The sequence below is a fragment of the Ascaphus truei genome, chromosome 19, assembly GCF_040206685.1.
Source record: "Ascaphus truei isolate aAscTru1 chromosome 19, aAscTru1.hap1, whole genome shotgun sequence".
Classification (NCBI taxonomy): Eukaryota; Metazoa; Chordata; class Amphibia; order Anura; family Ascaphidae; genus Ascaphus; species Ascaphus truei.
In genome coordinates, this window is record NC_134501.1 from 33,358,263 (window position 1) to 33,378,669 (window position 20,407).

General features: G+C 45.4%; 1 protein-coding gene across 1 annotated transcript; it reads left to right on the plus strand.

Annotated features, from left to right (window-relative positions):
- The first annotated feature begins 377 nt into the window (after window positions 1-377).
- On the plus strand, window positions 378-20,043 carry LOC142470149 (C-signal-like). The gene is made up of 6 exons (XM_075577105.1): window positions 378-592; window positions 5,162-5,213; window positions 6,763-6,953; window positions 11,714-11,872; window positions 17,170-17,280; window positions 19,842-20,043. The coding sequence occupies exons 1-6, from the start codon at window positions 446-448 to the stop codon at window positions 19,953-19,955; spliced, it is 774 nt and encodes a 257-aa protein (XP_075433220.1). The 5' UTR covers window positions 378-445; the 3' UTR covers window positions 19,956-20,043.
- The last annotated feature ends 364 nt before the right edge of the window (window positions 20,044-20,407 follow it).

Consider the following 20,407-nt stretch of genomic DNA (forward strand, 5'->3'; position numbering starts at 1 on the left):
CACACATGCGTCACGTAATACAAATATATTGTTATACAGATACACACAGACCCACACTTGCTTATATACTGTTCTATAGATAGACACAGACACACACTGATTGATTGATTGATACCCATATATACGTACTGCTATATAGATATAAACATACATTATATACTATTATATACTGCCGACATTGTAAGCCCAGGGTTTTTAGTCTATATGGCTCATCACTGATGAATGCTTGAAACGTTTAGGCAGAAACTGAATGATATCGGTTGAGGGTAACAGTAGGTTAACAAGTCACTGAGTTATAAAACCGTGAAATATGAGAAAGCTACAAAACATGATTTCAAAGGGCGGGCGGTTATGCAATATCACTTGACCTTCCCCACACGAGAATCACGAGGGGAGAGCTGTATTTTCTCTAGAGAGAGCGAGGAAAGACAGGAACAGATGCAGGATGGCTACGCTAAAGGCTACAAGTATTCTAGTAACTGGATGCAACAGAGGAATTGGACTGGAACTGGTAACACAGTTACTGAACCTTCCAAATCCACCGCAAAAGGTCTTCGCAACTTGCCGAGATCCAGACGCACCACAATCCCAGGTGAGCGGCACCTTCAAAGGCTTTCAGGGGACATCGTATACAGTCCGGCACGGCAACTTGAGGACATTTTTTGATGAAAATCCTCATTGAAATCCAAGGGGAGTTTGGTCCTGGGGAGGCATCTTCAGATTATATAATATTTACCCTTTAATCTCAGTGAATAAAACACCACCTGTGAGCACACTCATATGTCTCAGAGAGGTCTGCAACCCTGCCTTTCCCCATCATCTCTTAGCATACAATGGTTCCACTGCAGCCAGGGATTCTGGGTAATGAATTTATTTAGCATTTTATCCATTTTCACATGGACCTCTAAAAACCCAAGCCTGCCACAGTACACAGCTTTTACAACACCGGACAGCTTAATCTCATAACCGCAGGCTTGTCATCATAGCTCAAAGATAACCCTACTTTACATCCATTTGTTTTTTTGTGGGTGTTTTTAAGGTGCAATTAGCGCCAACTCTGATAATTTGACCTATTGTTGTAAAGACCCGAGGTCTGGTTTGTAAAAAGATGTTAAAGATATTTTATATGAAGGAATTGCTGTGTATGCCCTTTGCGGTCAGATCGATCGGGACATGGCTCTGGGACAATGTTTGCACGGGGGCTATTGATGAATGAAAAGTTATCTCTGGGAGAGGAATATGAGAAGGGCATCTGTACGCCGTGAAAATGTTTTATCTGAAAATGGTCCAAACAGGGCAGACTGCCAGGAGTTCTGTAGTAACACATATTGACGCTGCTTTTTATGGCATTGTCACTGCAGACAGGTATCTCCAATCTCACCTACTTTCTGTGTCTCATTTGGAGTCAGCCTCTGATTTTCACGGTCAGGGGCTCAGCATCAACACATTAAATCTTATCTGGTTTTTTTTTTTTTTTAATAAATTAGTTCTGTAGTATTAGATAATAGTGACTGTGACAGAGTGAATTCAGTATGCCTGGGAGACCTATGTATAGGCCTGCAACCCACCAGTGAGCCGGTTAATCACAGCTTGGGCTAATTAACCAGGTCGCAGCTGCCTCCTTAAGGGGCTTGAAAAACGCAGACTCTGGACCTGTTCAGGGTTCTTCTTCCTGACGGAACCAGAGGGGGACATGCTGAAGGGGGAAAGCCTGCAATAAGGCCTGTTCATATTGGAACTCTTGCTGTTCTGTATCATGGACATGAGAAACCCTTGCGGGGAAAAGGACTTATGTTTTTGTTAGCTCTTTATATGCTGAAGATAGGCTCTGCTTTGTGTCACCTTCTTGGGTGAAATAAAAAGCCTATACTAGGAACACCCACGTGTCGTCGCGTTGTCCCTGTAACAGTGAGGTTTTTTTGTTTTTTTAATTCAATTCTTAAAGCCATTTTTAATGCGTTTTATTATACTGAGCATCCTTTGATCCCTATAGCAGATATTAGCACACTTCCCCAGCAGTGCAAGATCTTTGCATCCCTTTCTTGTTTGTGATAATTTGTTGCCAATGTTCCCAACAGTTTGAGCTGCAAACTGTAACAATAGTCAATGTTACCTTCGTAATAGCAGGATACATTGTAGCTGCTGAGTTACACTGGCTGATGCAGTCATTATGTTAGGCACATCAGCAGGATTTTTTTTACAGATTTATAACAAGAGCACCAAACGATTGCCAGCTTAGGTGAGAATGTAGAATTATACATTGTCACATGCTTTACATATACAAATAAGAAAGGAAGAGGAACCTGTATTGCTGCTTTAATAGCCTCTGAAATAAAATCAGGACATTTCCATGAAAATTATATTACTTTGGTCCTAATGCCCCAAATCTTTAGGGATCCTTTAAAAAAAACAATTCTTCCCCACAGGGTATCTGATTTCCCTTCCCAGTTTGCACAGCATTGTATTATATTCCCCAACAAACAGGCTGAAAATCTAAATGAATATGGATGCTAATCTTCTTTCACTTTCTCGAGGATCCGTCGAAGCAGGATATGCCCCTCCCCCCCCCCCCCCCCCCCCGATCCCACATTAACTGCCATTGACTTGAATGGCAGCTATCGGTCCGGATCTGAGTGTGATTCTCCGCAATGCAGCTTGTTGTATCTGCTCCTTAGGGACATCATGCGGCTTCAAAGAACCTCATTAGAGATGCTCACGATAAGACGGTTCCTCTGATAAAGCCTCTGAATTCTGCAGGGAAAACAGCTCTCCCCTGTTTGTGTGGATTAAGTGAGAACAGAAAGCAGCAGTTGCCCATGCGAATACGCTTTGGGCCTTCTAAAATAAAACCCAGAATAGTTAGAATTGTTATGTATGATAGGCCAATTGCTGGACCAAATGATTAAGTGCCATCCTTTCAAATATTGGTAACCCATTCTCTGCCAGAGACGAGGCCAACACAGCATTGAGTAACCATATTGTTCCCGGGAACAAAACCGGGCCATTTGCACATACGCAGACGGCGCGGGCTATACGCATTTGACGTAAGCTGTTCGGGCATGCACAGCCGGCGATTGCGGACCTGGCATGCGTGGGCGGCGCCTGGTGAGCATGCATGAGTGTGCGCCAATTGAAAAAAAAAAAGTGACAGTTACTTATGTAGCCCCTCTTCCTGGGGCCAATCGCAGATTGGGCCCCCCCTCTGTACTAGGGTCTGGCTACGTGTCTGTGGGTGGTGCATACCTGTAGGTAACAGAAGGGCCTGAGTCTCCCGCGATGGTATGGGGGTGACAGGACCAGGTTTCTGGGGTGAATGCCTCCGTTCTATACTCAGTGGTGCAACGCCTCCATCTCTGTTAAGCCCCAGGGATGTGGGGTGGAACCCTTACAGAGAGTCCCCCTCTCAGGGACGAGAGATTCCAGTCTCAGACAGTCTTTATGTAAAATCAGCAGCAGCTCTTTATTCAGTGCAGGAATGGCAGCAGGATCACAGAGAGTCAGGTACAGCTTGTCCCCCTCCTCCAGACTGCTCTTCTCAGGATGATATCTCTTCTCCCTGCCTCCACCCCAAGCCACGGGCACTCAGGGTGGGGCTAGCTCTTCCCTCCCCTCTAAACAGGGCGAGAGGAATTGGTCCATCCATAGCTCACTAGGCCCTACTCCTCAGGAACTTAGCTAGCTCACATACTCTGACTGTCCAGTCAGACACTCCAACACTAACTCATCAGGGCTCAACCCAGGACTGAACCCAGGACTGAACTGTCACTGACAGGAACAGGCACACTCTAAATAGAGACAGCCCTCCCCTTCATGACATCAGCAGGCACCGCCCCTGTGTCTATGCCTTCCACACAGGGTCCGGTGACCTACTTCCACCACTCAGAGCAGGGCTTGTTGTGGGGGAAACCCATGATAACTACTGGCAGCCTGCCCTTAACATGGCTTATACCAGTAGGAGGAAAGACATATAGCCCCATTTCTTACCAGGGCTACACTTAACAAATTTCGGGACACCGGGACAAACAACAAAAAGAAACGGGACAGTCCCCGCTAAACCAGGTCGTTTGCTCACCCTATTGAAAGTGTCCTCATTAAATAGGGTATAAATGCAAGAAGCCTTTAACTCAGACTATTGATATCCCATGTTCCTGCATTTATTATAACGGATCTCCCTTACATATTTGTTTTATCATTTTGATTTTTTTTCTCAATTAAATAAAGATAGGCCACAGTGAAAACTGAGATTCATGGTTTCATGGGTAATATAAATGTGTCAATCTCTAACGCTTAACAAACTTTTGAAGAAATAGTTATAAATAATAAAATAATTTGAGATAACTGCCGGGATTCCCTTGTTCTAGACCTAAATGCTATTATTTCTAAGAAACCAACAACTAATAAATCAAATGAAAAACGTGCAAATCCACAATTCACCTTCAGTAAGTGTGCTTGTACCTACAGGATCATTACATAATCATACTAATGTATTACAAACAACAAATTTGTGTGTATATAGTTTACAAATGTGTGTGTGTATATATGTGTGTATATATATATGTATGTATGTATGTATATATGTATATATGCAGTGGTCGACAAATCAAATAAAAAAAAACTACTCGCCACCTAGTACCACAAGTGTGCTGCTTGGGCCAATAGGAGCTCGCCACAATGTTAAATCCACTCGCCCGGGGCGTGCAAATGTATAGGTTTGTCGAACACTGTATATATGTATATATGTATATGTATATATGTATATATATATATATATATATATATATATACACACACACACACTTTTTTTTTTTTCTTTTTTTTTAAATCAAGAACTAACATTCAATATAAATGGCCAAAATATGTCATGGTTATAATGAAAAATAATATTTAAATGTGTATATGACATAGTCCCGAAATGGTTCCACCAGGTGCTACGTCTTCAAACAGAGACTCAGTCCAACCTCAAAATCACAAGAAAAATCTAGAAAACAAACAGAAAGCGCACAACCTCCCCAGTGCAGAACACACACCCGCGATTTCTGACAAGTCTGTGAGTGTATCTCTACATGATCGTCTGTGTTTGACATGTTTTTTCCTATTAAATACTGTGGATGTTGCAGTTTTGCTATTATTTCTAAGCCCTCTCGTGTGTTTGCATTTCTAGAGGTTGAAGGACCTGGCATCTCGGCATTCCAACCTGGAGGTGGTGACACTAGGTGAGTCTGCTCTGAGAAGTCTATCACTCGCACACAGACTCACATGCATTGTGCTTACTAAGTAGGTAATGGAAAAGGGGGAAGGGGGAGATAGGGAAAGAGGAACATTCTAGCTACTGTCTGGGATAAAGTTGGGGTGCTGGGACTATTAATTAATATGAAAGGAATTCCTATGTAGAGACATAGGTTGGGGAAGAAGGCCCCTAGTGTAGCACTCCCAACTGATGTAAAGATTATATAATTAAAATAAAAACTTTATTAGTATAATGTTAAAATATTGGTGGACTATACAACACAAAAGTTGTCTTCGTAGGAATTCCTTTCATATTGTCTTACTAAACCTGCATTGTAATAGTGTTAAACACACACACTGCCAACACTGCAGAGTGTTTTGCAATCAAGGGCATTTCTTTTTCTTTCTATCTTTCGCTCGCTTTTATTCACTCTCTTTTGCACTTTCATGCTCTCTCCTGTGCACTTTCTATATCGTGCTGTCACACACACACTCTAGCTCTCATGCACACACTCTAGCTCTCTTGCTCATACTCTTGCAGAGATGTGTGAACCTGCTGAGATTTGCTTCACCACAGTTGCAATCGCACTTTCCAAAAAGTTCATTTTGAGCCAACTTTAGGCACCAAAAATTCTAAGGAAATGGCACTGACAAATAAGCAATGACTTTGAGTGTGAATCAAGGGAACCTGGTTCAATTTCTGGTGTCAGCTTCTGGTGACCTAGGGCACGTCACTTTATCTCTTTAATTCTTGACTGGGGGGAAATAATATGGCCACTAAGATCAGCGGCCAATAGGAAGCCGTTACATCATCACATGATGACATTGCAGCTTCCCACAGCCATATTTGTTTTTCTATGCAACTAAAGAATTAAATATCTCCACAATCGGGGGATTCCCGGAGCTTTTAGTGGCGCAGTTAAGATCCATGAGAATCCCTGATTCATAAGGTAAAAAACACTTTATTTTGGTGGAATTCCTGCTTTAACATAAGAATAGTTTTTTCTTGTATGACACAGCTAGCATACCCAGCGCTGTACAGAGGAATGTTGCAGGCACATGTATGTCCCTGCCAAGTAAAGCTTACAATCTATTTGCTGGTGCTTGAGGCACAGGGCAATAAAGTGACTTTCCCAAGGTAAAAGGAGCTGATAATAGGATTTTAACCCCTAAATCTAAATGTCATTGCTCACAAAGACAGTCCCTTTACTCACTGAGCCACCCTCAGCCATGTTAGACCTATCACTGTCACCACGGACCTGTCAACTCTTTATTGTGCATGCCACTAATTTAAGGTCCCTCTCACTGATGTTTAGCATAGTTGGTCTCACTGATAGAAAATCAGCACTTTCTCACTGATTCCCCAGCCCTGACACAGACCTCAATCCTACGCAAGGGACGTCACCCTAGCCTGTTTTCTAGATTTGAACTGAAAACCCATCCTTTATCAGGACCAGATATTGACTTTGTAAATAACGATATCTCACATGAACATCCAGACACATCAACATGTTCTGCCTGCCTTCTGTTGTGTAGAAGTGACTGATCCCGCCAGCATCGCAGCAGCTGTGGGGGTTGTGGAGAGACAGCTAGATGGATCCGGTCTGAACGTTCTGGTTAATAATGCTGGAATTATGTCGCGTAACGGAACTCTGGAGTCTGAGGATTCTAAGGATATGCTGCACGTTTACTCTACGAATGTGGTCGGGCCACTGTTAATAGCCAAGGTAGGTTTCATTCCATTACACACAGAAATACTGGCGTAAAGGGGTCTTTAAAGCAGAAACCGTGCTATGCTGATCAATTTTCAATTGATCAAAATCTTCATTTTTTGGCATCATTTTCAGCTGTTACAATCTCTGCCATTTTAAACCCCATGGAGGCAAGTTTAACATAACTGATCCAGAATTCAACTACTGAATTTAAAATGGGGTGAGGCTGCTTAAAAACGGCAGCAGAAAGGACTTTCCAATAGGTGTAGTAGGGTAACCAGAGGCCAGACCAGGGCTCATCGACTAGTTCTCCAAAGGGGTCAGATCAGAAAACATTTAGGAGTAGGAGGGCCACAAGCTTATTGTATTTCAACATTTTGCCAGCATTTATTCCAGCCGTACCATATATATTTACATGACCTTAACTTACAAATGAGTTTCAGTGTGTAATTTCATTTTTATTGTTAATTAAAGAACATACAGTTGAGAGCATAAATACAGTAAAATATGATATATCATTTTGAAGCAAAATCATTTCAGTAATACAGAGGGGTGTAGCTAGTGTAGGGCCTTTTAAAAAATAGAAAATTCCCCACCTAAAAATCCTTGCTCCCCCCGCCCGTGCTGCAATTCCTGCGTTCAGCGCCATGTAAATGAAACTGCGCAAGAATTACAGCACACTGAGAGGCAGGAGGACAACTTCGACGTGCCATGCTTGGACTCCCTCCCCTCCCTCAGCCACCTTACCTGCTGATGCAGGAAGAACCTCAGAGGGCCGCACTCCCAACGACGTACTGAGTCACCCCATCCCATGTCACCCCACGGCATCCACATCATCCACTACCTCCCCCAATGTTACACACTACTGCCTACCCATGTAATTCACTGCCCCCCATCTTTCCCCCTAATGTCACCACAACCCCCTGAAATGTTACCCATTGCACCCCTAATACTCATCCCTAATGCCATCCACTGCACTGCAAATGCCACCCACTTCCCCCATGTCACCCCCACTACCTATACATGTAACACCATACTGCCTTCCCCATGTCACCCACCTACTTCTTCCCCATGTCAGCCCCATACTGCCTCCCCCATAGCACCCCTTCTAGTGCCTCCCCCATGTCCCCCACTTCCACCCTATGTGTGTCATACTCTGTTTCTCCCCCACCCCCTACCCCCCTCAGCCATGTGGGTCACACTAGGGTCCCGCCTCGATAGAATAGGAAGGGATTGCTCTGATAAAGCAGATGGATGAGCCTAGTATTGTATTGTATGTCTTGATTTATATAGCGCCATAAATGTACATAGCGCTTCACAGTAGTAATAAATATCATATAAATAACAAATAATATAAATATAAATAACAGATCATGGGAATAAGTGCTTCAGACTTAAAAGTAACATTAAGGAAGAGGAGTCCCTGCTCCGAGGAGCTTACAATCTAATTGGTAGGTAGGGAGAACATACAGAGACAGTAGGAGGGAATTCTAGTAAGTGCGTCTGCAGGGTGCCAAGCTTTATGTATCATGTGTCCATGATTATCCAGTGCTATTCGTATGCTTCTTTAAGCAGATGTGCCTTAAGGTGGGTCTTAAAGGTGGATAGCGTGGGGGCTAGTCGGATATTGAGGGGAAGGGCATTCCAGAGGTGTGGGGCAGAAAGTGAGAAAGGTTTAAGGCGGGAGAGAGCTTTAGATACAAAGGGGGTAGAAAGAAGACATCCTTGAGAAGAACACAAGAGTCGGGATGGTGCATAACGAGAAATTAGGGCTGAGATGTAAGGAGGGGCAGAAGAATGTAAAGCTTTAAAAGTGAGGAGGAGAATTGAGTGTGAGATATGGGATTTGATCGGAAGCCAGGAGAGGGATTTCAGGAGGGGAGATGCGGAGACAGATTTAGGAAAGAGTAGAGTGATTCTGGCAGCAGCGTTTAGGATAGATTGTAGGGGAGACAGGTGAGAGGCAGGAAGGCCAGACAGCAGGAGGTTGCAGTAATCGAGACGTGAGAGAATGAGGGCCTGAGTCAGAGTTTTAGCAGTCGAGTAACAGAGGAAAGGGCGTATCTTTGTGATATTGCGGAGGAAAAAGCGACAAGTTTTAGAAACATTTTGAATATGAGAGGAGAATGAGAGAGAGGAATCAAGTGTAACCCCTAGGCAGCGTGCTTGGGCTACTGGGTGAATGATCGTATTTCCAATAGCAATGTGGAAGGAGGTAGTAGGGCCAGGTTTGGGAGGAAGTATAAGGAGCTCTGTTTTTGCCATGTTAAGTTTCAGTCGGCGGATGGCCATCCAGGATGATATTGGTCTGTATAGCAGGTGTAAGGTCAGGGGTTGAAAGGTAAATTTGTGTGTCATCAGCATAGAGGTGATATTTAAACCCAAAAGATGTGAATAGGTCACCTAGCGAGAGTGTGTAAAGAGAAAAGAGAAGGGGTCCCAGGACAGAGCCCTGGGGTACCCCCACAGAGAGATCAGTAGAGGAGGAGGAGGTTTTAGCCAAAGAGACACTGAAAGTACGATGGGAGAGGTAAGAGGAGATCCAGAATAGAGCTTTATTCCGAATACCAAGAGTATGGAGAATGTGAAGGGGAAGAGGGTGGTCCACGGTGTCGAATGCTGCAGAGAGGTCGAGTAATATGAGCAGAGTGTAATGACCTCTGTCTTTGGCAGCATGGAGGTCGTCAGTTATTTTAGTAAGGGCTGTTTCAGTAGAGTGAGCAGTGCGGAAGCCAGATTGTAGAGGGTCTAGAAGAGAATAGGTGTTGAGAAACTGTAGCAATCGAGAGAATACAAGACGTTCAAGGAGTTTGGAGGCAAAAGGCAGGAGGGAGACAGGTCGATAGTTAGAAGGACAGGTAGGGTCAAGCTTGCTGTTTTTGAGTAATGGTATAACGGTTGCATGCTTGAAGGAGGATGGAAAGGTACCAGAGCAGAGGGAAGAGTTAAAGATCTGTGTGAGCATAGGGATTATAGAAGGAGCAAGAGGTTTTAGGAGATGGGAGGGAATGGGATCAAGAGGGCAAGTGGTAGAGGGAGAAGAGGAGATCAGCAGTGATACATCCTCCTCCGAGATAGCGGAAAAAGAGTCAATAAAGGCAAGAGGAGAGTTGGGAAGCAGTGTGGGATGGGAGGAGGCAACAGATGGGATGTTCTGACGTATGGATTCCACCTTTTCCTTAAAAAAGTCAGCAAAGTCCTGAGGTGAGATGGAGGAAAAAGAGGAGGCAGCTGAGAGTGGTCTGAGTAGAGAGTCAAAGACAGAAAAGAGTCGGCGTGGGTTAGACTTGTGTGTGTTGATTAGTGATTAAAAGTAGGTGTGTTTAGTTTGGGAGAGGGCAGAGTTGAAACAGGACAGCATAAATTTGTAGTGAATGAAGTCTGCGAGCGTATGAGATTTCCTCCAGAGGCGTTCAGAGGAACGAGTGGAGGAACGCAGCATGCGTGTGTGGGAGTTTAGCCAGGGTCTGGGGTTAAAAGGGCGAGGACGGCAGAGAGAACGCGGGGCATGAAGATCAGGAGAGGAAGATAAGGCAGAGTTGTAGTTCCTGACCAGGTTGTCAGGGTCTGAAGCAGAACTGAGAGAGGAGAGAGAGGAACGTAAAGTGGAATCAAGAGCTGGTAGGTTAATAGAGCGCAGGTTTCTGCAAAAACAAGGGCGAGATGGAGATGGAGATGGAGAGAAGCGAGAGAGAGAAAATGAGATGAGGTGATGGTCAGAGAGAAGAAAAGGGGAAATGGAGAAATCGGAGAGAGAGAAGTTTTTAGTGAAAACCAGGTCTAGGTAGTGTCCATCCTTGTGGGTGCTGGCTTCAGTCCACTGTTGAAGGCCAAAAGAAGAGGTTAGAGAGAGAAAGCGGGAAGCCCAAGTGAGAGAGGGGTCATCAATGTGGCAGTTGAAGCCCCCCAGGAGAAGAACAGGGGAGTCTGAGGAGAGAAAGGAAGAGAGCCAGGATTCAAAGTGAGAGAGAAAGGCAGAAGGGGGATGAGTAGAGGAAGGTGGGCGATAGATGACCGCCACATGGACCGGGAGAGGAGAGAAGATCTGGACTGTGTGAACCTCAAAAGGAGGGAAAAGCAAGAGAGGGAGGAATAGGAAGGGCACGGTAGCGGCAGAGAGAGGAGAGCAGGAGCCCCACACCTCCACCCCTGCCATCGGGGCGCGGAGTGTGGGAGAAGGAAAGGCCACCATAAGAGAGGGCAGCTTCCAGAGCAGAGTCAGTCTGAGTGAGCCAGGTCTCAGTTATGGCAAATAGGAGCAGAGAGTGAGAGAGAAATAAGTCATGCACAGAGAGGAACTTGTTAGAAAGGGAGCGAGCATTCCAAAGGGCACAGGAGAAAGGAAGAGAGGAGGGAGGGTGGCAGGGGATGGGTATGAAGTTGGAGGGGTTGAAATCAGAAGGAGTAGAAGTTGCATGTGGAAGGCGAGGATGAGAGCAAGTAGAAATAAGGCAGGGACCAGGATTGGGAGAGATATCCCCAGAAACCTCCTAACACCCATAAGGACTGTGCCACTGGTTAACAAGACCCGGGACTGGACTTGCCTGGCCAGGTTAACTGTGTAGACCTTTTTGTAATGTTTGTTTTGCATGCCTTCCTTGCGCTGCCCTGTCTGACAGCTCCATGTTACTGCCAGTCTTCTAGTGGCCGCATACTTTTGTTTCTTCTGGGTTGATTCAGTACCCTCTTGCTCAGTGGATAGTGACATTAGAGCTCTTCTAGTTTTACTTCAGTCTGCAGTGTATTCATTCCTTACACTTACGTGTGTTTTCCAGGCATTTTATCCCCTATTGAAGAAGGCAGCACAGCATAATATCAAGGAACCTCTGGGCTGCGGCAAAGCTGCCCTGGTGAATGTGTCCACTCTGCTGGGGTCCATAGAAAGAACTCCCGAGACCTTCTTCATACAAGTGATCTCATACCGCTGCAGCAAGGTACTCTAAATGTTCTCTGCCAGTGCCTCTCAACACTCTATTTGGGGAAGCCCACTAGTTGGGAATAACCAACCAGACATCCATTGACAAAGAAGATGAATGTACAGTATACATGGATTCTAAAATCTAATCCAACCAGGGTTCACCAATGGTTGGGAAACACTATAACCTCAGGATGTTTCTTAGTGAAGTCGCTTCCCGGTGCTGGAGAAGAGATCAGTTCCAGTCAGATGGATGGAATGAAAGTCTTCTGCAGTACTGGGAAGTGGCTTCACAACAGATAGCATTATACAGGGTGGCAAGTCCTGTGGGTAAGGCCTTGTGTGACTTTATATATATGGAAGAAACATGCCATTTGGTAAACCAGACCTGCCGATTTTCCAACAAGCCACACAACCATAAACTGCATCAGATATCTAGCCTTCGGTTTGTACGTTCTATCCCCGTACATGTCCCTTGTGTGTGTCATACAGACAGCTTGTACCATTATACTGTAGCTTCCCGTTATAAACTTCCAGTGGCAAACTAGGGTATCAAGGGCTAACAGGGGAAAACAACAATTGTAGGGCCATAGTGGAGATAAAAAATATATAATGGGGCTTGTACCTAGTATACATACACATGCTTGTATATGCATTCACTAGTGCATACATTAAGTACATGAACACATTTATTGATACTGTAAATACACTTATACATTCAAAAGGTACATAAATACATATATATGTACATATACATATAGATGCATTTGCAAACTGACCAAAATACAGGTGCTCCGACAAGTATTCTAAAACTTGCCTTGGAAAATCTGGGACTATCACCAACAAGATCCAGCTACATGCTGGGTACATGCTGGGTACATGCTGGGTACATGCTGGGTACATGCTGGGTACATGCTGGGTACATGCTTGGTACATGCTGCAAACATTTCAGTGACATTTCTGCAGAGGCTAAGGGCCCATCGGATTAACACAGCAGGGGTCCCTGGCAGTCCAATTCAGTTTGAATGGGACTGCCAGGGACCCCCGCTGTTAATCCGATGGGCCATTAGTCTGTCTGCAGAAATGTCACTGAAATGTTGCAGCATGTACCCAGCATGTACCCAGCATGTACCCAGCATGTACCCAGCATGTACCCGGGTCTTGTTGGTGATTGCCCGAGATTTGTTTTAGAATACTCGTCAGCCCTACAGTAGATACATAGTGTACACGCACTGATACACACAGAGCAGACTGACTGAGATACATGCACACACTGATACACACAGAGCAGGTGGTGTCAGATATACACACAGAGCAGACTGACTGAGATACATGCACACACACACACACACACACACACACACACATAGCAGACGACGTCAGATACATGTGTACACACACACACACTCCCTGATACACAGGGACACACACTGATACACAGACAGCAGACAGACCCAGGGCTGGCCTTAGGCTTGCGGGGCCCAAAACAGCACGCTGGCAGACCCCTTGTAAAGGGACATACCTTGGCGAGTGACTCTCCTTTGGTAGCATTGCGTCGTCATTTGACATCAGTCACCATGGCAACGTGACTCTACAGGAGGCAGCCCGCTCCGTTAAAAGTAAGACCCCACTCACAAAGAAAAGACACACACACTCACACCTACCTCTGGGAGAGAAGCGGTCCTGCCGGCCGGGGGCCACGCTCTCACTCCTCCTGTCAGTGCTGGGAGCCAACTTCCACCCAACTGGAGGGGGGATCTGGAGATTGGGGGGCCCCTCCTTCAGCTCCCCCCTCGGGTTGAATGGATTGTTGGATCACGGCGCCGTCAGGATACACACAGAGCAAACTGACTCAGATACACACACACAGACACACACACCCACACTAATACACACAGAGCAAACTGACTCAGATACACTGATACACACAGAGCAAACTGACTCAGATACACACACACAGACACACACTGATACACACTGATACACACTGATACACACAGAGCAAACTGACTCAGATACACACACACAGACACACACTGATACACACAGAGCAAACTGACTCAGACACACACACACACAGACACACACACACACTGATACACACAGAGTAAACTGACTCAGATACACACACACAGACACACACACACTGATACACACAGAGTAAACTGACTCAGATACACACACACAGACACACACACACTGATACACACAGAGTAAACTGACTCAGATACACACACACAGACACACACACACACGGATACACACAGAGTAAACTGACTCAGATACACACACACAGACACACACACACTGATACACACAGAGTAAACTGACTCAGATACACACACACAGACACACACACACACTGATACACACAGAGTAAACTGACTCAGATACACACACACAGACACACACACACTGATACACACAGAGTAAACTGACTCAGACACACACACACAGACACACACACACTGATACACACAGAGTAAACTGACTCAGATACACACACACACACACAGACACACACTGATACACACAGAGTAAACTGACTCAGATACACACACACAGACACACACACACACTGATACACACAGAGTAAACTGACTCAGATACACACACACAGACACACACACACACTGATACACACAGAGTAAACTGACTCTGACACACACTGATATACAGAGCAGACTGACTCACATACACTGATACACATGGAGCAAAGTGCCTCAGATACACACACACACACACACACACACACACACACACACACACACACACACACACACACAGTGACACACACAGAGCAGACTGACTCACATACACTGATACACATGGAGCAAAGTGACTCAGATACACACACACAGTGACACACACAGAGCAGACTGACTCACATACACTGATACACATGGAGCGAACTGACTCAGATACACACACACACACACACAGTGACACACACAGAGCAGACTGACTCACATACACTGATACACATGGAGCAAACTGACTCAGATACACACACACACACACACACACACACACACACACACACACACACACACACAGTGACACACACAGAGCAGACTGACTCACATACACTGATACACATGGAGCACAGTGACTCAGATACACACACACACACACACACACACACAGTGACACACACAGAGCAGACTGACTCACATACACTGATACACATGGAGCAAAGTGACTCAGATACACACACACACACACACACACAGTGACACACACAGAGCAGACTGACTCACATACACTGATACACACAAAGCAAACTGACTCAGATACACACACACACACACACAGAGCAGACTGACTCACATACACTGATACACACAAAGCAAACTGACTCAGATACACACACACACACAGAGCAGACTGACTCACATACACTGATACACACGGAGCAAACTGACTCAGATACACACACACACACACACACACACAGTGACACACACAGAGCAGACTGACTCACATACACTGATACACATGGAGCAAAGTGACTCAGATACACACACACACACACAGTGACACACACAGAGCAGACTGACTCACATACACTGATACACATGGAGCGAACTGACTCAGATACACACACACACACACACACACACAGTGACACACACAGAGCAGACTGACTCACATACACTGATACACATGGAGCAAAGTGACTCAGATACACACACACACACACACACACAGTGACACACACAGAGCAGACTGACTCACATACACTGATACACATGGAGCAAAGTGACTCAGATACACACACACACACACACACACACACACACACACAGTGACACACACAGAGCAGACTGACTCACATACACTGATACACATGGAGCGAACTGACTCAGATACACACACACACACAGTGACACACACAGAGCAGACTGACTCACATACACTGATACACATGGAGCAAACTGACTCAGATACACACACACACACAGTGACACACACAGTGACACACACAGTGACACACACAGAGCAGACTGACTCACATACACTGATACACATGGAGCGAACTGACTCAGATACAGACACACACACACACACACACACACACACACACACACACACACACACAGTGACACACACAGAGCAGACTGACTCATACACTGATACACATGGAGCAAACTGACTGATACACACACACACACACACACACACACACACACACACACAGTGACCACACAGAGCAGACTGACTCACATACACTGATACACATGGAGCAAACTGACTCAGATACACACACACACACATACACACACACACAGAGCAGACTGACTCACATACACTGATACACACAAAGCAAACTGACTCAGATACACACACACACACACACACACCACAGTGACCACACAGAGCAGACTGACTCACATACACTGATACACATGGAGCAAACTGACTCAGATACACACACACACACATACACACACACACAGAGCAGACTGACTCACATACACTGATACACACAAAGCAAACTGACTCAGATACACACACACACACACACACACACACACATACACACACAGAGCAGACTGACTCACATACACTGATACACACAAAGCAAACTGACTCAGATACACACACACACACACACACACACACACACAGTGACACACACAGAGCAGACTGACTCACATACACTGATACACACGGAGCAAACTGACTCAGATACACACACACACACATACACACACAGAGCAGACTGACTCACATACACTGATACACACAAAGCAAACTGACTCAGATACACACACACACACACACACACACACACACACACACACACACACACACACAGAGGAGACTGACTCACATACACTGATACACACGGAGCAAACTGACTCAGATACACACACACACACAGTGACACACACAGAGCAGACTGACTCACATACACTGATACACATGGAGCAAACTGACTCAGATACACACACACACACACATACACACACAGAGCAGACTGACTCACATACCCTGATACACACAAAGCAAACTGACCCAGATACATACATGAAGTTCTCACTCCAGCACTCTTTCAGAAAAGCTCACAAACTAAATCATTGCTTAACCTTTTCAGTGCTGGGGTCTGGCTGCTCAGGCTGTCACCTGGACCTCTGTCACTTTTGGGATAGGCACCAGATGCCACAAATTAAAGTGGAAGGCTCTCCACTTCCGGTTCAATCAGTCTGGCTGCTCCGTTACCCATGATGTACCCCGAGGTTGGAGAATACGTTTGATAACCTCTCTTGTGTGTGTGTGTGTGTGTGTGTGTTTTGATCCTTTTTTTCCCAGGCTGCTCTGAATATGCTCACCAAATGCCAGTCAGAAGGTTACAAAGAAGATGGGATTGTATGCACTGCTCTTCATCCAGGCTGGGTTCAGACAGACTTGGGCGGTGCAGAGGTAGGATCAAATGATGTTTACCCAACATGCACATGGCCAACCGTCATACTTGTGTAGCCCCCTTTCCCCGTGTCTAAGGGAACTATGCGCGCTGAGATCCTGTTTAGCATACAGGAGGCCTAATCCTCTGCCACTGGGAGCCTGGGGTGATTGCGTTCTCTCTAGTTACAGCACCTCCACCTGGGAGGGATCCTAACGCAGTAGGATAACCCCTCACAGGAGCCAATACACTCAGTGCATAAAGAAACACACACTGGAATAACTACTTACCTTTACTAACATATATAGGATAACATAACAACAATACTGGCCCCCACAATACAATACCCACACAACACATATATACCACCCCAATGTTCAGAGTCAAGCCCTCTGAAGTGTGTGGAGTAGCGCTACCTCCTGTGTGTGGCCATTGGTGCACGTTGGGTACCTTCCTGGTCTTAGGCCAGACCAGGCCGACTTTGGTTAGTGGATCCGCAGAACCGCAACATGATCCCACGACGCGGTCTACTGGATCCTCTCCTGTTCGTAGGCATCTGCCTCTTGAGGGAGCTCCAGCTGGAGTGTGTCCCTTAATGTCTATGGTTGCATGTGGTCTGGTCCCAGACCGCAGGCCGCGCACACCGTGTGGCGTCTGTCACCGGTGTACTAATACCAGATAGGGTCGTTTCCCCAGTAGCACTTAGCTACCTATGGGCCTTCCCTGCAACACCCACAAGCTAAGGTGAGTCGGGGCCTAGCTGGGATCTATGGGGATATCTGGCCTACTTAAGGGGACACTGGCACCCTGAACACATCCTCACCCCTTGCTGTCCCTGCTCCGACTGGCAAGCAGTCCCTAGCGCGCCAAATGTATCTTTCTTGTCTCCCGTGATTCCCGCATTGGCTATAACTTCCCATGTGCTGAACAGCCCTTGGGGCTGCTGGGACATGTAGTCCCATGTGAGCCTTTCTCTAATGGCCGTCGCACTAACTTCTACTGCGCATGCGCAAGGATCGCACTGCGCATGCGCTAAGACCCAACATGGCGGTGCCCTGCACCGGCGATCCGCCGTGGAGCTCCGTCGCTCCGGACAAGCTGCAGACTCCGCCGCACCCGCTACTGAGGTGAGCAGGGACCCAGCTAAACTTGGCAATGTATGTTGGAGCTTCAGTATAGTGACAGCCCTCAGTCATGTAACAATATTTGAGCGACATTCATACAGTAGAGGAAATTCTAGTGTACATAGCTTTGCAGACCTTGCAGGTCTCCAAGTACAGGAGAAATGGGAACAATCCCCTAACTGGGGCTACAAAATATCACAGCTTGGAGAGAGATAATGAACAAGTCCGGGACTCATATGTAGTATAACAATAATCCATCCGAGTAGCTCAAGGCAGTGTATACAATGAAGAATCTACCGCACTAATAAGCCCCATAAGATAAGACCAAAGGCAGGAGAAAAGACTGTATCATCAAGGGTAAGTAGTGTATAAAACAACACTCCCCCTGAATTGGAGCACACGTCACTATCCGGCAGTCTAGGCGGCTGGATCAAATAGAAAACACACACTGGCTGCCGGAGAAAGGTCAGTGAGAACAAATAATGAATGAAACTCACAGTGTAGGAGTCAGCTTGTCCCGGCGAGGCATGCTTCAGTCCGGGGGTAAGTATAAAAAAATCGGGTGTAGGGCTGATCACTGCAGAGAATAGGGCTGGAGGCAGATGTCCAATAAAAAGTGTTTATTAAAGCATCAAAACAAAAAATACAGGGTCCTCTGACCAAGTACACCTGAGTTTTGAAAAGGTCATCTACACTTGAATGGTATCTGTGAAGAACCCATAAAAGTATCAGAACATCCCACAAATCCGCACTGCTCCAGGACCAATAGATGTACAAGAAATCCAATACTAATTTGAGAAATGAGTAATGAGACCAAATCTATGGAAAGCCACAATCCAATGTGTGTCGGGTTACGAGCATCTCACAACATCGTAAAGCAGCCACAATGGATGCAAAGTACATTGATATACTGTGTGCAGGTATATTTTTGTCTTTGTCTAGTGCAGTGTGTAATTTTTTTTTTAATTCAAATGTACTGGAATACGCATTAAGAAATAGGGACTTGAAGTAGGTATTGGGTGGATATTTAGTGGGCTGTACGAAAGGAGGTTTAAAGCTGAGTTTAGAGAAGTATTCTCAAAGCACCACTTTTGATGTAAATGTGTTATTTGGATATGGGCAATTGAACATATGAATATATTTGGTTTTAGCTGTCCATAGAATCTTTAGACACAAGTTTCTGTAGATATTATCTAATTTTGTGTCTGAGGCAGAGGGACATAAATTGACTTCCTCAAGGTCGCAATAAGGTGACACTTCAAAAGCGATGACATTGCCATTAGATCTCACTTTCTCCACATTTGTTCTGTACGGCTCTTAGTTCATTTACTTCTGATGCTTTTATAGTAATTCACTGAAGATGTTTCCACTTTGGTTGGAATACGCCCTGCGTACAGTACATTTCTGGGTGTTCTCAAGTGATCAGATTAGTAATTGACCCGTATTCTTTCCTGCAGGCATCTCTTACAGTGGGTGACAGTGTGAGGGGGATCGTGCAGGTCCTGTCCACGCTTTCTGAGAAGCACAATGGCATCCTGGTAGATTGGGAAGGTAACACCATACCTTGGTGAAGCAAAAATGCCCCGTGAAGGATCACCGTGAAGAAATGAACAGAAAGACCTGTGAGCAGTTCTTGAAATAAAACAATTTGAATAGAAATGTGTGATTTTTTTTTTGTTTTTTTTTTTAAAACGTATATTATTATAAATTATAGTCTAAAGCAGTAATATTCAGGGCATTAATGAAAACCCTGCTCTCTGATTGGTTACAATTCCGGGCATTATCCACAGTAATGCCCTGAATTTCAGCAGCTTGCAAAATGCAGTTTTCAATCTGTTTATTTCCAGCCAATCAGCTTTCAGAACAGCTGAGACAGGGCAGGGGATTGGTTTGAATTAAGTAAAAGCTCTGAGACATGGCAGGGGATTGGTCAAAAAGTATCAGCCACGGTTTGACTCCTCCCCCTCCCGAGCTGACAGATTTTCTGAGCAGATTCAGTTGAATTGGGGGAGGGGGGAGGGGG